We start from the raw sequence: 19,874 nt of genomic DNA, 5'->3' as shown, positions 1-19,874 counted from the left end.
AAGAAGATATACAGACTGCCAACAAACACATGAAAGAATGCTCAACATCATTAATCATTAAAGAAATGCAAATCAAAACTACAATGAGATATCATCTCACACCAGTCAGAATGGTCATCATCAAAAAATCTAGAAACAATAAATGCTGGAGAGGGTTTAGAGAAAAGGGAACACTCTTGCACTGCTGGTGGGAATGTGAATTGGTTCAGCCACTATGGAGGACAGTATGGAGGTTCCTTAAAAAACTACAAATAGAACTACCATATGACCCAGCAATCCCACTACTGGGCATATACCCTGAGAAAACCAAAATTCAAAAAGAGTCATGTACCAAAATGTTCATTGCAGCTCTATTTACAATAGCCCGGAGATGGAAACAACCTAAGTGCCCATCGTCGGATGAATGGATAAAGAAGATGTGGCACATATATACAATGGAATACTACTCAGCCATAAAAAGAAACAAAATTGAGCTATTTGTAATGAGGTGGATAGACCTAGAGTCTGTCATACAGAGTGAAGTAAGTCAGAAAGAGAAAGACAAATACCATGTGCTAACACATATATATGGAATTTAAGAAAAAAAAAATGTCATGAAGAACCTAGGGGTAAGACAGGAATAAAGACACAGACCTACTGGAGAACGGACTTGAGGATATAGGGAGGGGGAAGGGTGAGCTGTGACAGGGCGAGAAAGAGGCATGGACATATATACACTAACAAACGTAATGTAGATAGCTAGTGGGAAGCAGCTGCATGGCACAGGGAGATCAGCTTGGTGCTTTGTGACCGCCTGGCGGGATGGGATAGGGAGGGTGGGAGGGAGGGTGACGCAAGAGGGAAGAGATATGGGAACGTATGTATATGTATAACTGATTCACTTTGTTATAAAGCAGAAACTAACACACCATTGTAAAGCAATTATACCTCAAAAAAGATGTTAAAAAAAAAAAAGTTCTGCCTCTTCATTCAGGCAAGACTTATTATTCCCACCTTATCAGTGACTTTCTCTCTACCCTGAAATATTTTATAAGAACCTTCCCCCACTAGATTGAAGTTAAGGGAAAGGAGTTATCCAATATATTTTTAGCTTCAATTCAGGTCTTTTTATTTCCTTGAGTAAAGTTGTATATAGCTTTCCTCAAAATCTTCTTCCCAGATATATTTTAATCATTCATTTAAAGAATTTAGCAGTTTATCTGGTTATGTGAATATCCTTCTTATCCCAGTACCTTTTATTTTGCTAAATACAGACATTTAGGAACTACTACTTATTATATGTTTATCTTTTGTATCTGTATGTAATGCTACTACACTCTCTACCCTCGTGTCTAAGCACCCAAAGTAGTTCAATGTGGCTGGAAAAAAAACATAAAGTATTTACTGCTTACCCTCAATGACTACAAACTTGGCTGCAATGCTCTCTGGACCCTCCCTCCTGATACTGTAATCACCATCAAGGCCCGTATCTAAGGTCAAGCCCCCACCATCACCACCATGGCTCTAGATCCCATCCTGTCACCTACTTGATGATACCTCTCCATCAATTCTTCCCCCCCACGCCCACTCTCCACCACCCACTTTCCCTTCTGTTGGAGAATGGAGGCATTGTCAAAAGATACAGAAGCCCACCCAGAAAGACCTCCCAAAGGCCAAAGCTGGAACAAACTGAGCAACAGAATAACATAGCACTGAAGTATAACCTAAAGTACAAAATAAATCATGAGTCCATACAAAATATACATGAGTCCACAGAGATATAAATAAATGGGAAAGAGACTTTTTTTTTTATAGAAGAATTTCAAATATGTGTAGATATCCCTTCCTATGGGAAGTGAAGCTTAATTCCCCCATCCCTACTCTGAAGGTGTGCTATCCTAAATAAATTATTTCCAAAGAATAGAGTGGGCTAACAGAAAATAGTAACTACCACGGTAAATCTAGGCAAACCCTGCCTTAGTTGAGTGACAAAGGCAAACATCCCCAGTGATGTCATGTAAATATTATGTGCCATAATATGATGTGGTGAGAAGGGCACTTTTAGAGGATAATTTAATTTATAAACTACATACTGATACTCTAACCTCTTCCACCTTGCTAACATATCCAAGTTCTTAAGGCAGATAGATTTTGGAAATCACTGATTTACTATTACATTTATTTATTATTCATTTATTTACTATTTTATATCTGAAGTTGAACTACCTTTTTGCTTTGTCCTTGTCATCTTCTTCCACCAACCCATCAAAAATACTACCATCGTCTCTAAAACAAAAAGAAAGTGGATAGAGAAAATAAGAGAGCAGACTCACTAAGCAACAGCAATACTAAAACAACGTATGAATCAAATCAGTTATACCCTAGGATTTTTGTAGAGTTATGCATTGCATAAGTTCAAACTCAGTAACTACTAACCTGTTTTCTAACACATATAGACAAACAAAGTTCAACTATGTTTTACATTTTTAAAAGTTTATTACAATAAACAAGAATTTAACTTTACCAGAGGTTAAATATCTTATTCCAAACTTTTAGTAACCAGTGAAAATCTATAGAAAGTCAGTATATTTGCCATTATATAAAATGATTCATTTGAAATTATTTTTAATTATAGTAGCACATTTTAAAAACATTTTGAGACATTTACTTTATAAAACACATATCACTCAGAAACATCACAATATCTAGCATATTAACTTATACTGATGTATTTTCATTCAGTACTGATTCATTTGACAAATATTTGTTAGCACTCATGTACCAGGCTCTGTTCTGGACATGGTTACAGAGCAGTTAATTAGACATACAGATCCCCACTCTCATATAGCTTATTTTCTAGTAGAAACAAATCAACATGAAAATGTATGAATTTTATTTTATTTTTTAAAGGGGTGATGTTTTAATTACTGGGTGGTTACTTCAGTCTGAGTGGTTAGGGGAGGACTTGCTGAAGTGGGGATGTTTGAGCCTGAGATCTAAGCGACAAGAAGGGGTTGGTTATGGGAAGACCAAGGGGAAGACCATCCTAACAAATGAAACCAAGAGCACTGGTGGCTAACTCCTTAATCTAAGGGGCAATAGTAAATAGTTGCAAGTGATATGAGCTTTTACATGAATTCACTATTCACTTCTTTAACCACATCTTTCTGTGGCCTATAAAGTGCCTACAAGCCCCACAACTGAGATCATCTACAAATCATATAGAGGTTCATGAGTAGACTTTTGGGGTTCCATGTATACAATTAAATTTATAAAAAATTCTGTATGTAAACGTACATTATTGAGAAAAGAGTCCATAACTTTCATGATATTCAGAGAGATAATGAACTCATATTAAAAACCACTGCTTTATGTCTGAACACCCAGATGTTGTCCCTACAGGTCATACTGTCTAGAATAGGAACTGACAATCATTCAGAAGCATAATGGCAAAATCATATTTAATCTCTAGGAGTAGTGAAGAAACATCCTTTCTGAGGAAAAGACTACACATAGATTTCACCTGAAACTATGGCACAGCCCACATCCATGGCAGTGGCAGGCAGGCCTCCCTGAGGAAACTCCGTGCCCCTTAAGTCTTAAGCTCTGATAGAGTACATACCTTCACTATTTACCTCATAGGAAAGGGAGGAAAGCTGTCCCTAGATGTCAAAGTCACTTCTGTGCACAACTCTAACTACAAAACTCTTAAAGAATCCCCTATGGAAGAATCACACATTACACTATAATAAAAGCACAGGAACTTTAGGAACTTTAGTGTCAGACCAATACAGGTCATAACTCCACCTTATTACTTACTATGTGACCTTAAACAAGTTATTTAACCTCTCTAGCCTATAGACTCCTCATCTGTAAAATCTCACGGAATTATTGTGAAGTTAAATGAAGTAAGACATAAAAAGTGCTCTGTACATTAGCTGTCAAAGAGGAGGTATTTTTAAAAAACTGGTACCGTATTTCATCAAATATAAGACACCACTAACTATAAGACTTACTATTTTATGTGCCACTATGAAAGAAAACAATGCCACCAATTAAACTATGATAAGCCAATTGTAAGATGAATCCCAATGTCCGACATGTTAAAATGTAAAAAAAAAGTCTTTAAATCAAAGAAACAAGGAGGCCCATCCTTTTCCCAATAGTAAGATTTAAAGATTATAATTTCAACTAATGAAATCCTAATTATAGTCAACTCTAATGAGTCACAAATGCTAAGATGCTTAAAGGGCTGAAGTTAGAACCAATAGATAAGGAGACAGATGATTCCACAAAGCGCCAAGGGAACATCTGCAATTGTCATAATTTATTTCAGAGCAGTTCTGACCAAATCACTCAGAATTACAGTTCAAGATCCATTCAGAACACAAGCCACATGCTGTTGACTCTGGCTCTAGATAATATACCTTACTTACTATTACATGAAATTTGCTCGGTACAGAAGGTAAATGTAACAGTAATTATGGTTAAGCATAATACTCCTTTTATCAGTTTGATATAGACCATTACTCTAACAGTGAATTTTTTAAATAGCTTTATGTAATTCAAAATAAACAAGTCTCTAAAAACATACCTGTCAACAAGTGAGCTCATTTTACTACAGCTTACGGTAAACAACATAACATATTACGTTTTCGTCTTGTAGTAGACATTTGTACTTCTCCTTGGGTGGAAAGAAAAATAATGGTCATTAGTTTTCTAAAAAACTTATGTCTACAAACACAGTAATCTGAGAAACACTATGTTTTCATAGAGACTTCAAAATGTTTTTGTTTCTACTGAAGGCTATAACATTATTTTCAAGCAAATATACTTAGCTGAGGCACATTTGAGGCTTTTTTTCCTTTTAAAAAAAGGACTACAGGGGAACAAAAACTGAAGAACATAATTCATTTTCTTCCTATAACAAAATAGTGGAAATTAAAAAGCCACTCTTAATATTCAGTATATATATTAGACTACGTAGGCTACATATGTAAGCCTATGTAAGTAGGCTACAGTAACACCAGCTAGTGGGCAATAAACATTTGTTGAAAGCCTACTTTCTGTTAAACAGTATAGTTAGCTTTGGAAATAGAAGGATGAGAGACACAATCACTATAGGCAAACATCTGCAATTAAAGGGGGAGATGGATAACTAAATAATTATAATAAAAGGGATGATGAAGGTATATTGGTGGGGGGGGCAGTGAGAGGAAATATTCTTGATGACAGTGAGTTTGTTAGGCAGTCTAGATTCTTGTTACTGAAAATGTGCTCCAGAGACCATCACCATCATCTGAGAGCTTGTTAAAATACAGAATCTTGATCCCAACTCTAGTCCCACTGAAGCAAAATCTACATTTTAACAAGGTCTTCATGTGATTTGTATGACCATTTAAGTTTGAGAAATAACAGACTAAAGGACAGGAAGAGGTAATAGTTGAAGGCATTCTAAGCCACAAGAAAAGTGATTTGCAAAGGCACAGGCATTTATGAGAGTGTCATATTTGAGAAAGTTTTCTCTTTAGAGAAAAATGTAGGCATATTACAACTGAAAGTTTTAATTACTAGAGCATAAAGTGAGAGACAACAGGAGTGGTAAAGAGGTGAAGGCAAGTCAAGCAGAGAAGAGCCTTATTATAAAGTTTCATACTCACATTGAAGGGATTAAAATTTACTGCTTTAAAACTCAGTCATAAGCCTAAAATTTATCTCTCTATATTCTATACAGTTTTGCTAAAGTATAAAGCAGGTTTTACCCATATAAGATACTTATATCTTATAGTCATGAGTTAAATATTGAATAACCACCTTAACTCTAATAAACATCCTAACAGTTTTGAGGCATAAGAATTATTTTTTAATTAAAGTTTAGAAAATAGTGTAAATTATTGTATAACTCTAACTAAATGAGAGAATATTAAAGGACATGAGACTCTATAATACTCTATCATTGTTTTTAAATGTACATTCATGAGAGGAAGAGAGAATAACTCTGGATAAATGATGCTGGGTTGCCCATGTGGTTATGGCTACAGAAGCAGAACTGTGAAGGGCTAAGAGTTCTTAAAAGATAATGAGTGGGGGAGTCAGGAAAAATAAAAAGAACTAACTCCAGGATAAAACAGTGATTTTAAGTGTCTGGGTCAACATCAGCAGATGGAACAGAAAATTATAGAATTTTAGAGTTAGAAGAGACTTTAAAGATCACCTAAGTACAGCCCTCCGGTCTAACAGACATACTTAGCATCATGGTAATAACAGAGGTTGGTTCTATCACTAGAACAGAAAGAACAGTGCAAAGGTTAACACAGCCAATTTGAGTGAATTAAAAAAAGAACAGTTTCAGTTTAAAGTTAAAAGACCAGATCTGAGCCTTATACAGCAGCAAGTATATGCTTGTTTAATTATCAGAAGGTAGAAATAGGGCAAACTAGAGGGAAAAAAGGACCCCAAGAATAAGAACTTATACTATATAGGAGAGGCCATGCTGACTATAAGGGAAGTGAATCCAAAACACTTTAGAAGATAGACTGATGCTTTATTAAGCTATTTTACTATTGTTGGTTAACAATATTTTTCCAAACACTATTTGTTGTCCAGCTAACCGAACAACATAAAACTATATCTCTGATAGTTCAGTCCAAGATCTTTCCTCTACTTTTCCAGCCAATTGATAGGCATGCTATATTTAAGGGAAAGATAAAGGAAGAAGTGAAATAGGCCCAATTAAGTACTCTAAAGCAACTGTTAGGAGATTCCTGTTGACTTCTTTACATGGTGCTGAATTAACTTTAACAAAACAAAGTGGTAATGTGGGAGCAGCCAAAGGTCTTGTGAGGGGTCTATCCTAGGACTCACACTTTCAGCACAAAAAAGACTAGGCAGAGTCACACTTGCTCATGCTATGGATTCTAAGGAGTCATTTTCAGAAGACATGCAATGTCCCTACTCACAGCAAGGAATTTCAAGTAGATGGTCTAATACAGATTAAATATTATTAAAAGTCATTTTTCTTAAATATTGATATTATTAGACCACTATGGTATGAAATAATCTGTCTTTAAAAGGATAAGTTACAAATTAAATGATAAAGGATCAAGTTACTGCTAGGAATCAAATGCTCCTTTACTTAAGCAACTTGAGCTCAAAGTCATTCAATTATATGAATTCCCAGCTGAGTAAGCACCACATTACTATTTTATCACAGTAGAGGGCAGGATGGCATTTTTTTTTATAAACATCATTTTAAAAACAAGTTTTAAAACATTTATCACATGGGCAGGTATTAACTAACAAACCTTCCAAGCAGTTCAAACTTTGCAAAATATGGAAGCAGGTATGTTTTAAATTCAGCATGCAACATTACACATAATTAACAGAAAATCTCAGTGCTTGGCACTCCATCTTTGGAAAAGAACTCTTACATACAATATAACACATTCTGCATTAAAAATAAATTATGCAGTATCAGTATCTTGTCCTCTGAATCCCACCTGTTGTCACTTCTCAAAACTTTCCATTTCTACATCACTGATTTCTCCCTCTATAACTGGAATATTCTGATCAACATCTTAGTATTTTACCTTAAAAAAACAAAGAAAACAGACAAAAACTTCCTCGACCCAGCAACCCCCTTCAGGGATGGCCCTCCTTTTCTGCTCCCTTTCACAGAAAAACCACTTGTCAGAGTTGTGTACGGCTGGTGTTTCAACATCTTTAATTCATTCTGCTCTCTCATTTTAAAACTTAAGTGTTTATTTTCACAAATGTATACTTGTTCAGAGTTTAAAGTATCCAGTTTTACATGACTTTTTAAAAAATCAGAAGTCTTCTGATCTGCATTTCCTACTTTCAACCACTTTCATCTCTTTAACTGTTTCCCTTGGTAGTTAACTCCCTATCTCTAATAACTTTTACTTTATTACGTCTTGATTCTTTCTATTTTAGGTAGGATGCCTATACACTCCCAATTTATTTGAGCTGTCCCCAATGTAATTATTAAAAGTGCTTGCTTCTGCTCTCTAAAGCATCTTTTTTTTAAAGCCATCATCTACTGAATTCCACTATAAAAAATAATAATTTAGCTTTGACTCCCCCATCCTTACCTCATATACACGCACGCTTGCCCAAATTTCCAATACCGTGATTTTGGCTAGGTGGTTATATCCAGAGTTATCATTATTATGACTCTGTAAATACAATTCACAGTTAAGCCATATGGTATACTACAATTGTTTTTTTGGAATAGTTTTCCCTAGAGTTAATCATTGTTTTGTTTTGTTATTTACCTGGTTTTCTAAATACTTATCTACAATTCAGCCCTAAACTCTTCCTTGTCTAAATCTACTCTTAATATCTTCAAATACATTACAGATTCTACCAATTTAATCTTTTGCAGCTATTTCTCCTGGCACCTTCTGACCTACTCCTACTGGGAATGGATAACTATAATTGGTGACCAGCTGTAATCTTGGGATCACTCTTCACTATCATCCTGGTGATTTCCTGGGTCTCTACGTAAGTTGCATTCCCTGTTTCTTCCTACGGCTTCACTTTTTTAGTTTACTTCTTTATTTTTGTTGAGTACCTCCTACATTAACTGCCCAAGAAGGGAAACATGGCAGATAAATTTTTGAGACATCACAAGTCTAAAACTAACATTGGTCTATCCTTAATCAACAGTCTAGCTAGATTCTGAATACTGAGCTGGAAATCATTTTTCCCTCAGAATTATGAAGGGAAATCATTTTTCCCTTCTATCTTCGGTGGAGACACCCTTCTCCACTGTCTTCTAGTTTCCAGTGTGGGATCAAGAAGTCCAAAGCCATTCTGATTACTGATCCCTTATATGTGACCTATTATTTTTCTTATTCTGGAAGCTCTTCCTTTATCTCTCCTTTAAATATAGCATGTCTATCAACTGGCTGGAAAAGTAGAGAAAAGATCTTGGGCTAAACTATCAGAGATGTAGTTTTATGTTTAACAAAATTTAACAGTTATATGCCCTATTTTGGACTAATTTTCATATCTGCATTGGTCACTCTATGGGCTCTTTCTACCTGTAAATGTGTGTCCTCTAATTTCTGGAGAGTTTTGCTGAATCATTCACTATTCTGTATTTCTCCCCTCTAGTCCCTCTATTCTCTTTCTAGAGCTCCTATTTTTTTTAACATTGGAGATCCTGGACAGTTTCCCCAATTTTCTTATCTTTTCTCTCCCATTTTCTCTTTGCTTTACTTTCAACATCAGTATCATTTTTTAGCCCTTTCATTGAGTTTTCCATTTCTGATTTCATTTCTTACTTTTTTCTCTCTCATGTTCATGGATTTAGCATCTCCTCAACTATTAAATGACAGTTTTGTGTTTCTTTCCATTTTTACCTGCCTATCTGGTCTCCATTTCCCCTAACTTAGTATTTTCTATTTTGGTTTGGTCTTTGACTCTCACAAAAGAGGCTTTCCTAAAATGTCCAGTGATCTTTGGCTACAGCTCATATTTAAAGATGGGATCTGTGAACTTTATTTTAAGGATATCAGGTTGGGACATTTCACTGAGGAAATTCTTTTTTTTTTTTTTTTATAAATTTATTTATTTGTTTTTGGCCGTGTTGGGTCTTCGTTGCTGTGCGCGGGTTTTCTCTAGTTGCAGTAAGCGGGGGCTACTCTTCATTGCAGTGTGGCTTCTCTTGTTGTGGAGCACGGGCTCTAGACGCACAGGCTTCAGTAGTTGTGGCTCTCGGGGTCTAGAGCGCAGGCTCAGTAGTTGTGGCACACGGGCTTAGTTGCTCCGCGGCATGTGGGATCTTCCCGGAGCAGGGCTCGATCCCGTGTCCCCTGCCTTGGCAGGAGGATTCTTAACCACTGTGCCACTGGGGAAGTCCTCATTGAGGAAATTGTTAATGTCAGTATCTTCAAATCTTTTCTCTTAGGTTGGTTGTAATTCCCATTTTCCTGGGCAAGTGTCATTTCAAAGTACATTTCAAGATACAACCCTTTCATTACCTTTTGTATTTTGGGGGTCTTTTGAACTGATTTTTCAGAAAACTGTAAGTTCAATGTATTCTTCTGTATGGCTGACCATCAGTCTCAGAATTCTGTTTAAACCAGAAAAAAATGTGTTAGATTTACTCAACTTAGATGGACATTTATCAAGAAGAAGGTTTCAAAATAATTTTGAAACATAACAAAATTTATAACTTTGTCACAAAAATATATTGGGTTTGCCAAAATGTTTGTTCAGGTTTTCCTGTAATATCTTATGGAAAAACCCAAATGAACTTTTTGGCCAAACCAATATATAACAAATGCTAAACTCTATAAATTGTCTCTAAAAGAAAATAACTTAAAAATAAAAATAACTACAACAATTACTTTTAATTCTACTACAGAAGTTAAAAGACAAAAGTATAAAAATAAGTATAGCTATAAAAATATGCTAATGAATACACACATATGCGTTAATGAATACTCATATATAATGAATATAAAAAGATGCAATTTGTGACAAAGATAAAGTGTGGTGGGGGAGAGAAGTAAAAGAGTAGAGTTTTTGAAGTTAAATTGTTATCAGTTTAAAATAGATTGTTAAATCTATAAGATGTTTTATGTAGACCCATGGTAAGCACAAAGAAAACATCTATACAGGATACACAAAAGGAAATGAGAAAAGAATCAAAGCATGTCACTAAAAGAAAACAATGAAACACAAAGGAAGACAAGACAGGAAAAAAGTGACAAAAAGCTACAAGACATACAAAAACAATGAACAAAATAACAGTAAGTCCTTCCCTGTCAGTAACTACTTTAAATGCAAATGAAATAAAGTTGCCAGTCAAAAGACAAAGTAGGTAAATGGATATAAAAAACAAGATCCAACTACATGCTATCTACAAGACTCACTTTAGATTTAAGGACACACAGAGACTAAAAGACTGGAAAAAGATATTCCATGCAAATGGTAACCAAGAAAGCACAAATGGCCATACTTACATCAGACAAAATAGACTTTAAGTAAAAAACTGTCACAAGAGACAAAAAGGACTTTATATAATAAAACGGTCAAATTTATCAGGAAGATATAACAATTTAGATATATATACACCCAACATCAAAGCACCCAAATATTTGTAGCAAAGATTGACAGAACTGAACTGAGGAACAGACAACAACACAGTAATAGTAGGAAATTTCAATACCCCAGTTTCAATAATGGACAGAACCCTAGACAGAGAAGGTAAATAAGAAAACGGATGGCTTGAACAACACTAAAGACCAGTGGACTTAACAGAATATTCCACCCAACAGGAGCAGAATACACATTTTCCTTAAATGCACAGGGGACATTCACCAGGATGGATCACATCAGGTAGCAAAAGAAGTCTTAACAAATTTAAGAAGATTGAAATGCTTTATCAAATATCTTTTTCGACCACAATGGAATAAAACTAGAAATCAGTAGTACAAGGTAAACTGGAAAATTCAAAACATGTAGAAATTAAACACATTCTTGAACAATCAATGGGTCAAAGAAGAAATCAAAATGGAAATTAGAAAATATTTTGAGACAAAAGCACAAAACATCAAAACTTATGGGATCCAGCAAAAGCATCATTAAGAGGGAAGTTTAGAGTGGTAAATAGTACATTAAAAAAGAAGAAAGATGTCAAATATAAAGAGCCTGACTTTATATCTCAAGGAAGTAGAAAAAGCCCAAAGTTAGCAGAAGGAAGGAAATAATAAAGATTAAAGCAGAAACAAACTAGAGCATAAATAAAACAGAAAAAAAGTGCTTTTAGCAAAGAACAACAAAAAGAGGAAACATTACAACTGATACCAAGTAATACAAAGGATCATAATAAACTATCATGAACAATTAAATGCCAATAAACTGCATAATCTAGAGGAAACAGATAAATTCCTAGAAATATAGAACCTATGGAGACTGAATCATGAAGAAATAGAAAATCTTAGCATACCGATAACTAATAAGAAAATTCAATCAGTAATCAAAAACCTCCCAACAAAGAAAAGCCAGGACCAAACATTCACTGAAGAATTATACCAAACATATAAAGAAGAATTAATTAGCACCAATCCTGCTCAAACCCCTCCAAAAAATCGAAGGGAAAGGAACACCTCCAAGCTTACTTTGTGAAGCCAACATTACCTTGACACCAAAGCCAGACAGACTCCACAAGTAAAAACTACAATATCCCTGATAAATATAGATGCAAAAATTCTCAACAAAATATTAACAAACCAAATTTAATAACATATTAAAAGGATCATACACCATGACCAAGTGGGATTTATCCTTGGGGTACAAGGACGGTTCTACATACAAAAATCAGTTAATGTGATACACCACATTAAGGAACAAAGTATTAAAGTCACACGATCGTATCAATTAATGAAGAAAAAGCATCTGACATAATTCAATACCTTTTCATGGTAAAAACACTAAATAAACAAGGGATAGATAGCGATGTTCTCAAGATAATAAAAGCCATATATGAAAAGCTCCACAGCTAACATCATGCTCTACAGTGAAAAATTGAAAGCTTTTCCTCTAAGATTAGAGGAACAAGGCAGGGATGGCCACTCTCGCTACTTGTATTCAACATAGTACTATCTAGAACGATTAAGTGAGAAGTGAAAGAAATCAAAATTGGAAAGTTTGAAGTAAAATTATCTCTCTTTGCAGATGACATGATCTTATATGTAGAAAGCCCTAAAGAGCCTAGCAAAAAAAAACCTGTTAGAGCTAATAAACATCAAATAGCAGGACACAAAATAAATATACAAAAATCAGTTGCATTTCTGTATACACTAACAACAAACAATCTGAAAAGGAAATTAAGAGAACAATGTCATCTATAACAGCATCAAAAGGATAAAACAGTTAGGAATAAATTTAATCAAAAGGTAAAATTTCTGGTGTGGGAAGAACTTCAGGAACTTGTCAGTTTCGGATAGAAATGTTTTCACTAACAAGGAAAATCAGGAATTGTTGTATTCTTACTATTTCTCATTGTAGAACTGAGATATCACTATAACATTCTCATTTTTAACATTCTTCTAAATCATGAGCTCCTCCTAAGCAGGAGTGAAATTTCACTTATTCATCTATTATTAGGACCTGTCAGAATATTTGACAAATACTAAAAACTCAATAATCATTGTGAATAACTGAATTAACCAAGACCAACCCAACCTTGCCACACCAAAGTTAATGCAAAACTTTACCCTCATACTTTGCTTCTGACCTATCCAATGTCCATTCTAGAATTTTTTTTAAACACCAAGAATTTGCTATATATATAATATGACAGCAAGAAGGAGGGATATTTTTGATAGCAAAAAAAAAAAAGAGGGGGTATTTTTGAGTATAAAAGGGGATTTTTTTTTGTTGGCAACAACAAAAAAATCCCTGGAGATTACGGACTCAAATAAAAGTAAGAGGTCTAAGTCAAAAACACCAGAGCAATAGAACTTAATTCCTAAAATGTGCATGAAGCAAAATTCAGAAGCAGATCCTAGTGCCCTACTTGGTTTTAAGTACTTTGGGATCGAGTTACTCGTCAGAATTAAAGCACCTAACAAATCCAGCATGCTGGAGGAGTAAGTATAGAAGTTAAGACCATGAGTTTACAGTCAGAAAAGCATGGATGAAAATCTCTGGACAATTTACTTAGTTATCCTAAGCCTCAGATTTCTTACCTAAGGCAACTGTTGTGAAGACTAAAGGATATAATATATAGGGATAACAATTATTAACCAAATAAACACAAGTGAAAACTCCCCCTTTAAAACCAAAATAAAAGGCTTAAATATTTGCAGCACTTCAAAAGGTTAATATTTTTTACCATATAAGGGTCTCTAAAAGTTATCTGAAAAAAGGTTAAAACCCAGCTAAAAACAAACAACAAAGAGTATAACTAAACGAGGAGCCACGAAGAAAACAAATGGCTAATAAATGTAAAAATTATTCCTGGCTAGAAATCAAAGAAACTTAAGTAAAAACATATTATAGTTAAATATTAGTGATTCCTTAAAAATTCTATTTCATATATTTATCATTCCGCAAATATTTACTGAGTACCAATACAAGTAAGTGTCCAATACGACGCTGACTGTAATTTGGAAACAGTGAAATAAACACAGCCACTACATTTGAGGCACTTCCCAGAAAACCCACAAAGTACTCTCTGAACACACTGGGAGTTACAAAGAAGTTAAAGAAGCCTCCTGGAGAACTGATACGTAAGCTGAGATCTGAAGAATAAAATAACAGATCAGCAGGCAAAGAGATAAAGAAATTTGATCTATGCCAAAAGAACAGTACATGCAAAGGTCTGGAGACATGAGAAGGAACTGTGATTTTAGAATACTACAAGTAGTTTCGTATGATTAGGGCAAAAACCTAAGGACAGGCGGTAACAGAGGTTGTGGTAAGAGGTGATAATGGTTGAGGTCAGTAGATCGTGAAAGGTCACATGAAGGTAACTCCCTAACTCCCAACATCTCCGCCCCCTCAACAAAGACACTGAAAGGTTTTAAGGAGGAAGGTGACATTAATAGACATTTGTTCTTTTGAACCATCATACTGGCTACAACACAGAGAATGGAATGGAAGTAGGCTCGACTAGAATTAGAGAGATGAGTAGAAGCAGAGCATTATAATAGTTCAGGTAAAATAATACAGAAGCAGAGATTATAAAAAGAAATATAGGAATTTTAATAGATCCTGAGATGACTAGACAGAATCTGGTGACTGATTAACAGAAGCTGGGGGCAGGAAGCAGTCAAGAATATCACTCAAATTTTGGCTTGGACACATCTGTGGGTTGATAGGTAACACAGGAGGAGTAAGTTGGAGGGTAGTGTGAGGGAAAGATGTTGAAAGCAGTGGCTAACATTTATTGAACATTTACTACGTATTGGGCATTCTTTAAAGTTTTCTCTCATTTAAGACTCGACAATCATATGAGGTAGGCTCTATTATCATCTCCATTTTACAGATGAGGAAACTGAAACACAAAGAGAACAGGTAAGCTGGCCAAGATCAGCAGTAAAGCTAAGACAGGAACCCTGACAGTTTAGCCTGAGCTATGCTCTTAATCACTATGTAACAAATACCTCACACTTTTAATGATGGATTCAGTTTTAGACATGTGATGTTTAAGATATCTATGGGACATACAAGAGGAAAAATGTCCAGGAGGCAGTTGGAAATGTGGGTTTGGCATTCAGGAAAGAACTGGGTAAAGATGTAAAGTGGGAGCCATCAACGTAAATAGGTAAATTAAAGATAATGATTAGATGGGCTTCTCTAGGAAAAACATATAAAATTAGGAAAAAAATGGCTAAGACTGAAACCTGATGAAAAATTAGTATTTTACAGACAGGCAGAAGAGTAGCTAGTAAAATGGGAAGAAGGCAGAGCAACAATGTAAAGAAATGGCTCTAGAAACATTTCCTGGGTGTGAATTATGGATCAGCCCCTTTATTAGCTGTGAGTCTGAGACTAGTCACTAAATCTCTGTGCATCATTTTTTTCATTTCTAAAATGGAGATAACAGTAGTACCTACCACATACAGTTCTTTTGAGGATTAACTATGTTACACGTTTGGACAGTATATAGAAAATAGCAAATGCTCAATAAATTTTAAGTATGATTAGTGTTAATAATAGTATCAACTACATGGAAAAGGACCAAAGATATAGAAGAAAGCCAGGAAGGATTATTTGTCACTAAAATTAAAGGAAAAGAGTGCTCTAAGAAGTTGACAATGTCAACACTGCACTGTGGAGAAGAAAATGACTCTAAAGTGTCTATTACATTTAATAACAGTTTGATAAGTTTGGTGATGGAGATATGAAATAGACACTGAACAATGCTTTAAGAGAGTAAATTAGGACTCTCTTTCTTAAAAAAAGTTTTGTGAGAAGTGTCAATAACTCAAGCACTTACGCCCTTTGACCTAGTAATTTCATTTTGAAAAAAAAAGGAAATAATCAGAGATGTAGCCAAAGTTTTATATTCATTGCACTATTATTTAAAATAGTAAAGCTTGGAAGATTTAAACATCCAACAGCAGTTAACAGTGGCATTAAAAGGTATCAAACATAAATCCAAATATGTTTAAGTACCAACTGTTGTTATTCCTGAGTAATTTGCTTATGGATTTTTTCCATTTTTAGTTTTTCTTTAGCACTTTCTAAAATTTTTCCAAGAACATGTATTATTTTATAATCAGAAAAACTTAACTTCTGCCTTTTTAATGTTTGTTTTCTTTTAATTGTCCAATACTAGAGCCCTGGCTACCATAAGAACGTAAGATACATGTTATCCATTCCAGAGAACAAAACATGAGTAACAAAGTAACAATTACTATTAAAAAACATGAGTAACAGAGACTATTTTCCTATGTACTGTTCATGTAACTTAAAGAAAAAACTTTAAATTTCATCTAATTATTGATAATTTTTAAATTATTCATTAAAAAGGTTTAACTCAAGAACCTGGGCTTAAAAAATGGAAACCACAATAAACCCTTTTCTAACCTAATAACCTATTGACCCACTGACCTACTTTGGAATTTAGGTTAGTTCAATCTGATATCACAGATCTTTCTGGGACTGATGGATCTATTAACATTAATTAAAAGTAGTGCTGAAATTTAATTGACTGGTATAATACAAAACCCAACAATCCTTAACTATATTTATCGCCATTTATGAAAAATTCAAACTTGCTTTCTGCAGATTACTGTTTGTATTATAGCTAAAAAGTTAAGTATTTCTAAGAGAACAATTTTAACTTGTAAAAAAAGACTGAAATACTTCTAAAATTAATTATTTAATGTATGAGTAAAGATGAAATTTAACAGTAGTTCTCAATTTATTCAATACTGAATGGGAACATTAGTCCACCTCTATGTAAAATATTAGCAAGATGAAAAACATTCTTGACTCTACAGCAGTTTCTAAGACCAACTTAAATTTAAAATTGACAGTAAGAACAAGAAACACACCTCACACCGAAGTCTCATAAACCAGACCTCTTAGAACCAAAGAAGATGCTTGCTCAAGACAAACATCAAATGCTACCAAAATTCTAGACTGTCAGATGTGTAGACGTGAGGTATTTTTGAAGCCTCATTAAGTAAACAAAAACTGAAAAATTAATACAGCTCTCTTAGTGGCACACAAGACTACTGCAATTATTCAACTAATGTATTTCTTCAAATAATGTCTGAGCTCCCTCTTCATGTGATGGACTGATCTGGTCCACAGAATACATGAGCACCTTAACCCTTTTTTGAGATGAGACTGAGGCCTAAGCCTGTCTCCAGCCTCAAATGAGCCCCATAAAAGATCTGAAGCTGCAGGAAGAGCCCAAGCCTGAGTCTCAATGTGAACTGCATACTGAACCATGTACCGTAACCCTGAACCGATACCACCCTGCACCAGGCCTCACACTAGTATCCACAGGAAGAAAGACGGGACTCTGTGGTAGGCGGAATAATGGCCCCACTAAATGGGCCACGTCCTAATCCCTGAAACCTGTGAATATGTTTCAAAAAAGGACTATGCAGATGCATAGAGGTTAAAGATTTTGAGATGAGTAGTTTATGCTGGATTACCTGGGTGGTCCAAAGTAATCACATGAGTCTTTAAAAGCAGAAGACCTTTCCTGGCTGTGGTCAGAGACCTGTGAGACAGAAAAGTCAGAAGGATGCAGTGTTGCTGGTTTTGATGGTGAAAGAAGAGCCACAAGCCAAGGAATAGGGGCAGCTTCTAGAAGCTTGAAAACAAGGAAATATTCTCCTCTGAAGCGTCCAGAAAGGAATGCAGCCCTACTGACGCCTTGCTTTCAGCCCAATGAGACCCTTGTGGAACTTCTGAGCTGCAGAACAGTAAGATAATAAATTTGTACTGTTTTAAGCCATTAAGTTTGTGGTAGTTTCTAAGTTTCTTCTTCTATGACAACAGAAATTTAATACAGGTCTAAAATCTCTGGCTGCTCTTGATAAATCTGCCTTTCCCAAACCCTCTCTCCCTCCTTATTTACAATAATCTACTTAGGAAACCACCAGGACTAATCCCATTATGCCCTACTTCCCTTTTATATCAGTCACCAAGAGAGGCCCAAGACTCTCAGGTTACCCCCCCATCACCTAGACTCTTGTCCCTATATACTCTGTATATCCCCACATTGACCCCTTTTCCCCTTTCTTTCCCAATGTCCAAAATCCTTTCATTGTGTCCTCTGGAACTCACAGTATACCATTAGCAAAATATCCTACTTCCTCAATACTGCTGTTGTACACTCGCTTCACGTTTCCTGCACCAACAGGTCTCTTGCTCTCCTACAGGAGTTCTGCTCTATCTCCAGGCCTTTCAAGTGATAGCTGTTCTTCTCTCCCATGTCTCATATGTCAAGGCCCTGGTGTGAGGGCCTCATTGTCACTTCTGAATTATTCTTTCCCTCCCTAATTCCCCCAGCTTTGAATCTCCTGCCCCCAGACTATATCAGTTATTTCCATTTGCTTATTGTAAGCACTCATAAACCCCCAGAATAAGCCCTCTTTCTCTGAGGGCTGTCTCTCTCCAATACCTCTTTTGTAGTTGTTTTTGATTGATATCTACGTAAATGGTCCTCCCAACATCTTAGCCAGTCAATTCCCTGATCTCCTCTCCTCCAACAATCCCGCGCTTACCTCCCACTCATTCCCCTGGAGTTACTCTAGAGTTCACCATTAGCAATAATCACACGCCCCCCTCCATATTTTCAATTTCAAGCACTTTATCCCTCTGAATTTCACACAAGGGCTAGGATAGCATGTGATCTGCTTGATTCAAACCCATCAAAAAAAAAAACCAAAAAAACAAAAAAACACAAGCATTTTTTTCTAACTGGCCATATAGCTCTAATTTATTTATTTATGTCTATGTCTTTTTTTTTTTTTTAACCTGTCCTAGCCCCCTAATCATTGCTGACCACTTACAGTTTCTCATCCCATAAAAGGTATGAAGGAGCAAGGCAAGTTTATCTGAGATGGTCAGGGGACATCAGAGATAGTAACAGTCTCTCTTGGTCAGGTTGTTCATTATTCCCTATCAGAAACAATTCTTTTTCATGTTGTCTAAACTCTAGGCTTCCTTTTTGCCATAGATTCCTTTGTATATTTAACATACAGATAAGCCATTCCATGAGCCATTCTGTGGCAAAATGCAACTTGCTTACAACTCTAATACGGCTAAAGTCAAGCTGATAATAAAAACGTCTTATAATTCCAACTTATTTACAGCATTTACTAATAGAGGCACAAATAATACATCTATTAAAGAACAGGTGGAAGGAAACCAAGGCTTCTGAAGATCACTTGCTCTGCCACATTATAAGACCCCAATTTTCCTTTCTAGCTTCATTCTCTCTCTCCAGCCTCATCTCCCACTCCACCTTCACTGTATACATACTCCTTATTCTCTGGCCACACTAAACATGTCACCATTCCTGTGAAGGAGAAAATAAAGATCCCTGGGTACACAAAGGTCTGCCCATCAGTGTCCAGCATATTATCAACACAAATGACTTCTTAATATACTAAACTAAAATTGATCTTTGCAGGAAATCACATTGTCATTCACATTAGGATTCAATTAATCAACATGTAAAACGCATGTCAGTGAAAAACTAAACAGAGGTACCGTGTATTAGTTTCCTGTGGCTGCTGTAACAAATTACTACAACCTTAATGGAAGAAAACAACACAAATTTATTATCTCCCAGTTCTGTAGGTCAGAGTCCAACACAGGTCTTACTGGGCTAAACTCAAGGTGCCAGCAGGGCTGCATTTCTTTCTGGAAACTTGAACAGAAAA

At 35.4% G+C, this 19,874-nt stretch overlaps 1 protein-coding gene across 2 annotated transcripts in view; it reads right to left on the bottom strand.

Moving 5' to 3' along the window:
* The window catches only part of CLOCK (clock circadian regulator), a 90,895-nt gene that overhangs the window by 55,307 nt on the left and 15,714 nt on the right, over window positions 1-19,874 (bottom strand). For both annotated transcript variants that reach the window (XM_007450264.1, XM_007450263.1), the window contains exons 2-4: window positions 9,987-10,078; window positions 4,574-4,663; window positions 2,206-2,265 (exon numbers count right to left, since the gene is read on the bottom strand). In XM_007450264.1, the coding sequence (XP_007450326.1) occupies window positions 2,206-2,265; window positions 4,574-4,620 (107 nt within the window). In that variant the 5' untranslated portion in view covers window positions 4,621-4,663; window positions 9,987-10,078. The remainder of the gene's footprint in view (window positions 1-2,205; window positions 2,266-4,573; window positions 4,664-9,986; window positions 10,079-19,874) is intronic.

This window comes from Lipotes vexillifer, unplaced genomic scaffold (assembly GCF_000442215.2).
Source record: "Lipotes vexillifer unplaced genomic scaffold, Lipotes_vexillifer_v1.1 scaffold1288, whole genome shotgun sequence".
Classification (NCBI taxonomy): domain Eukaryota; kingdom Metazoa; phylum Chordata; class Mammalia; order Artiodactyla; family Lipotidae; genus Lipotes; species Lipotes vexillifer.
This window is presented reverse-complemented; position numbering and strand designations above follow the sequence as displayed.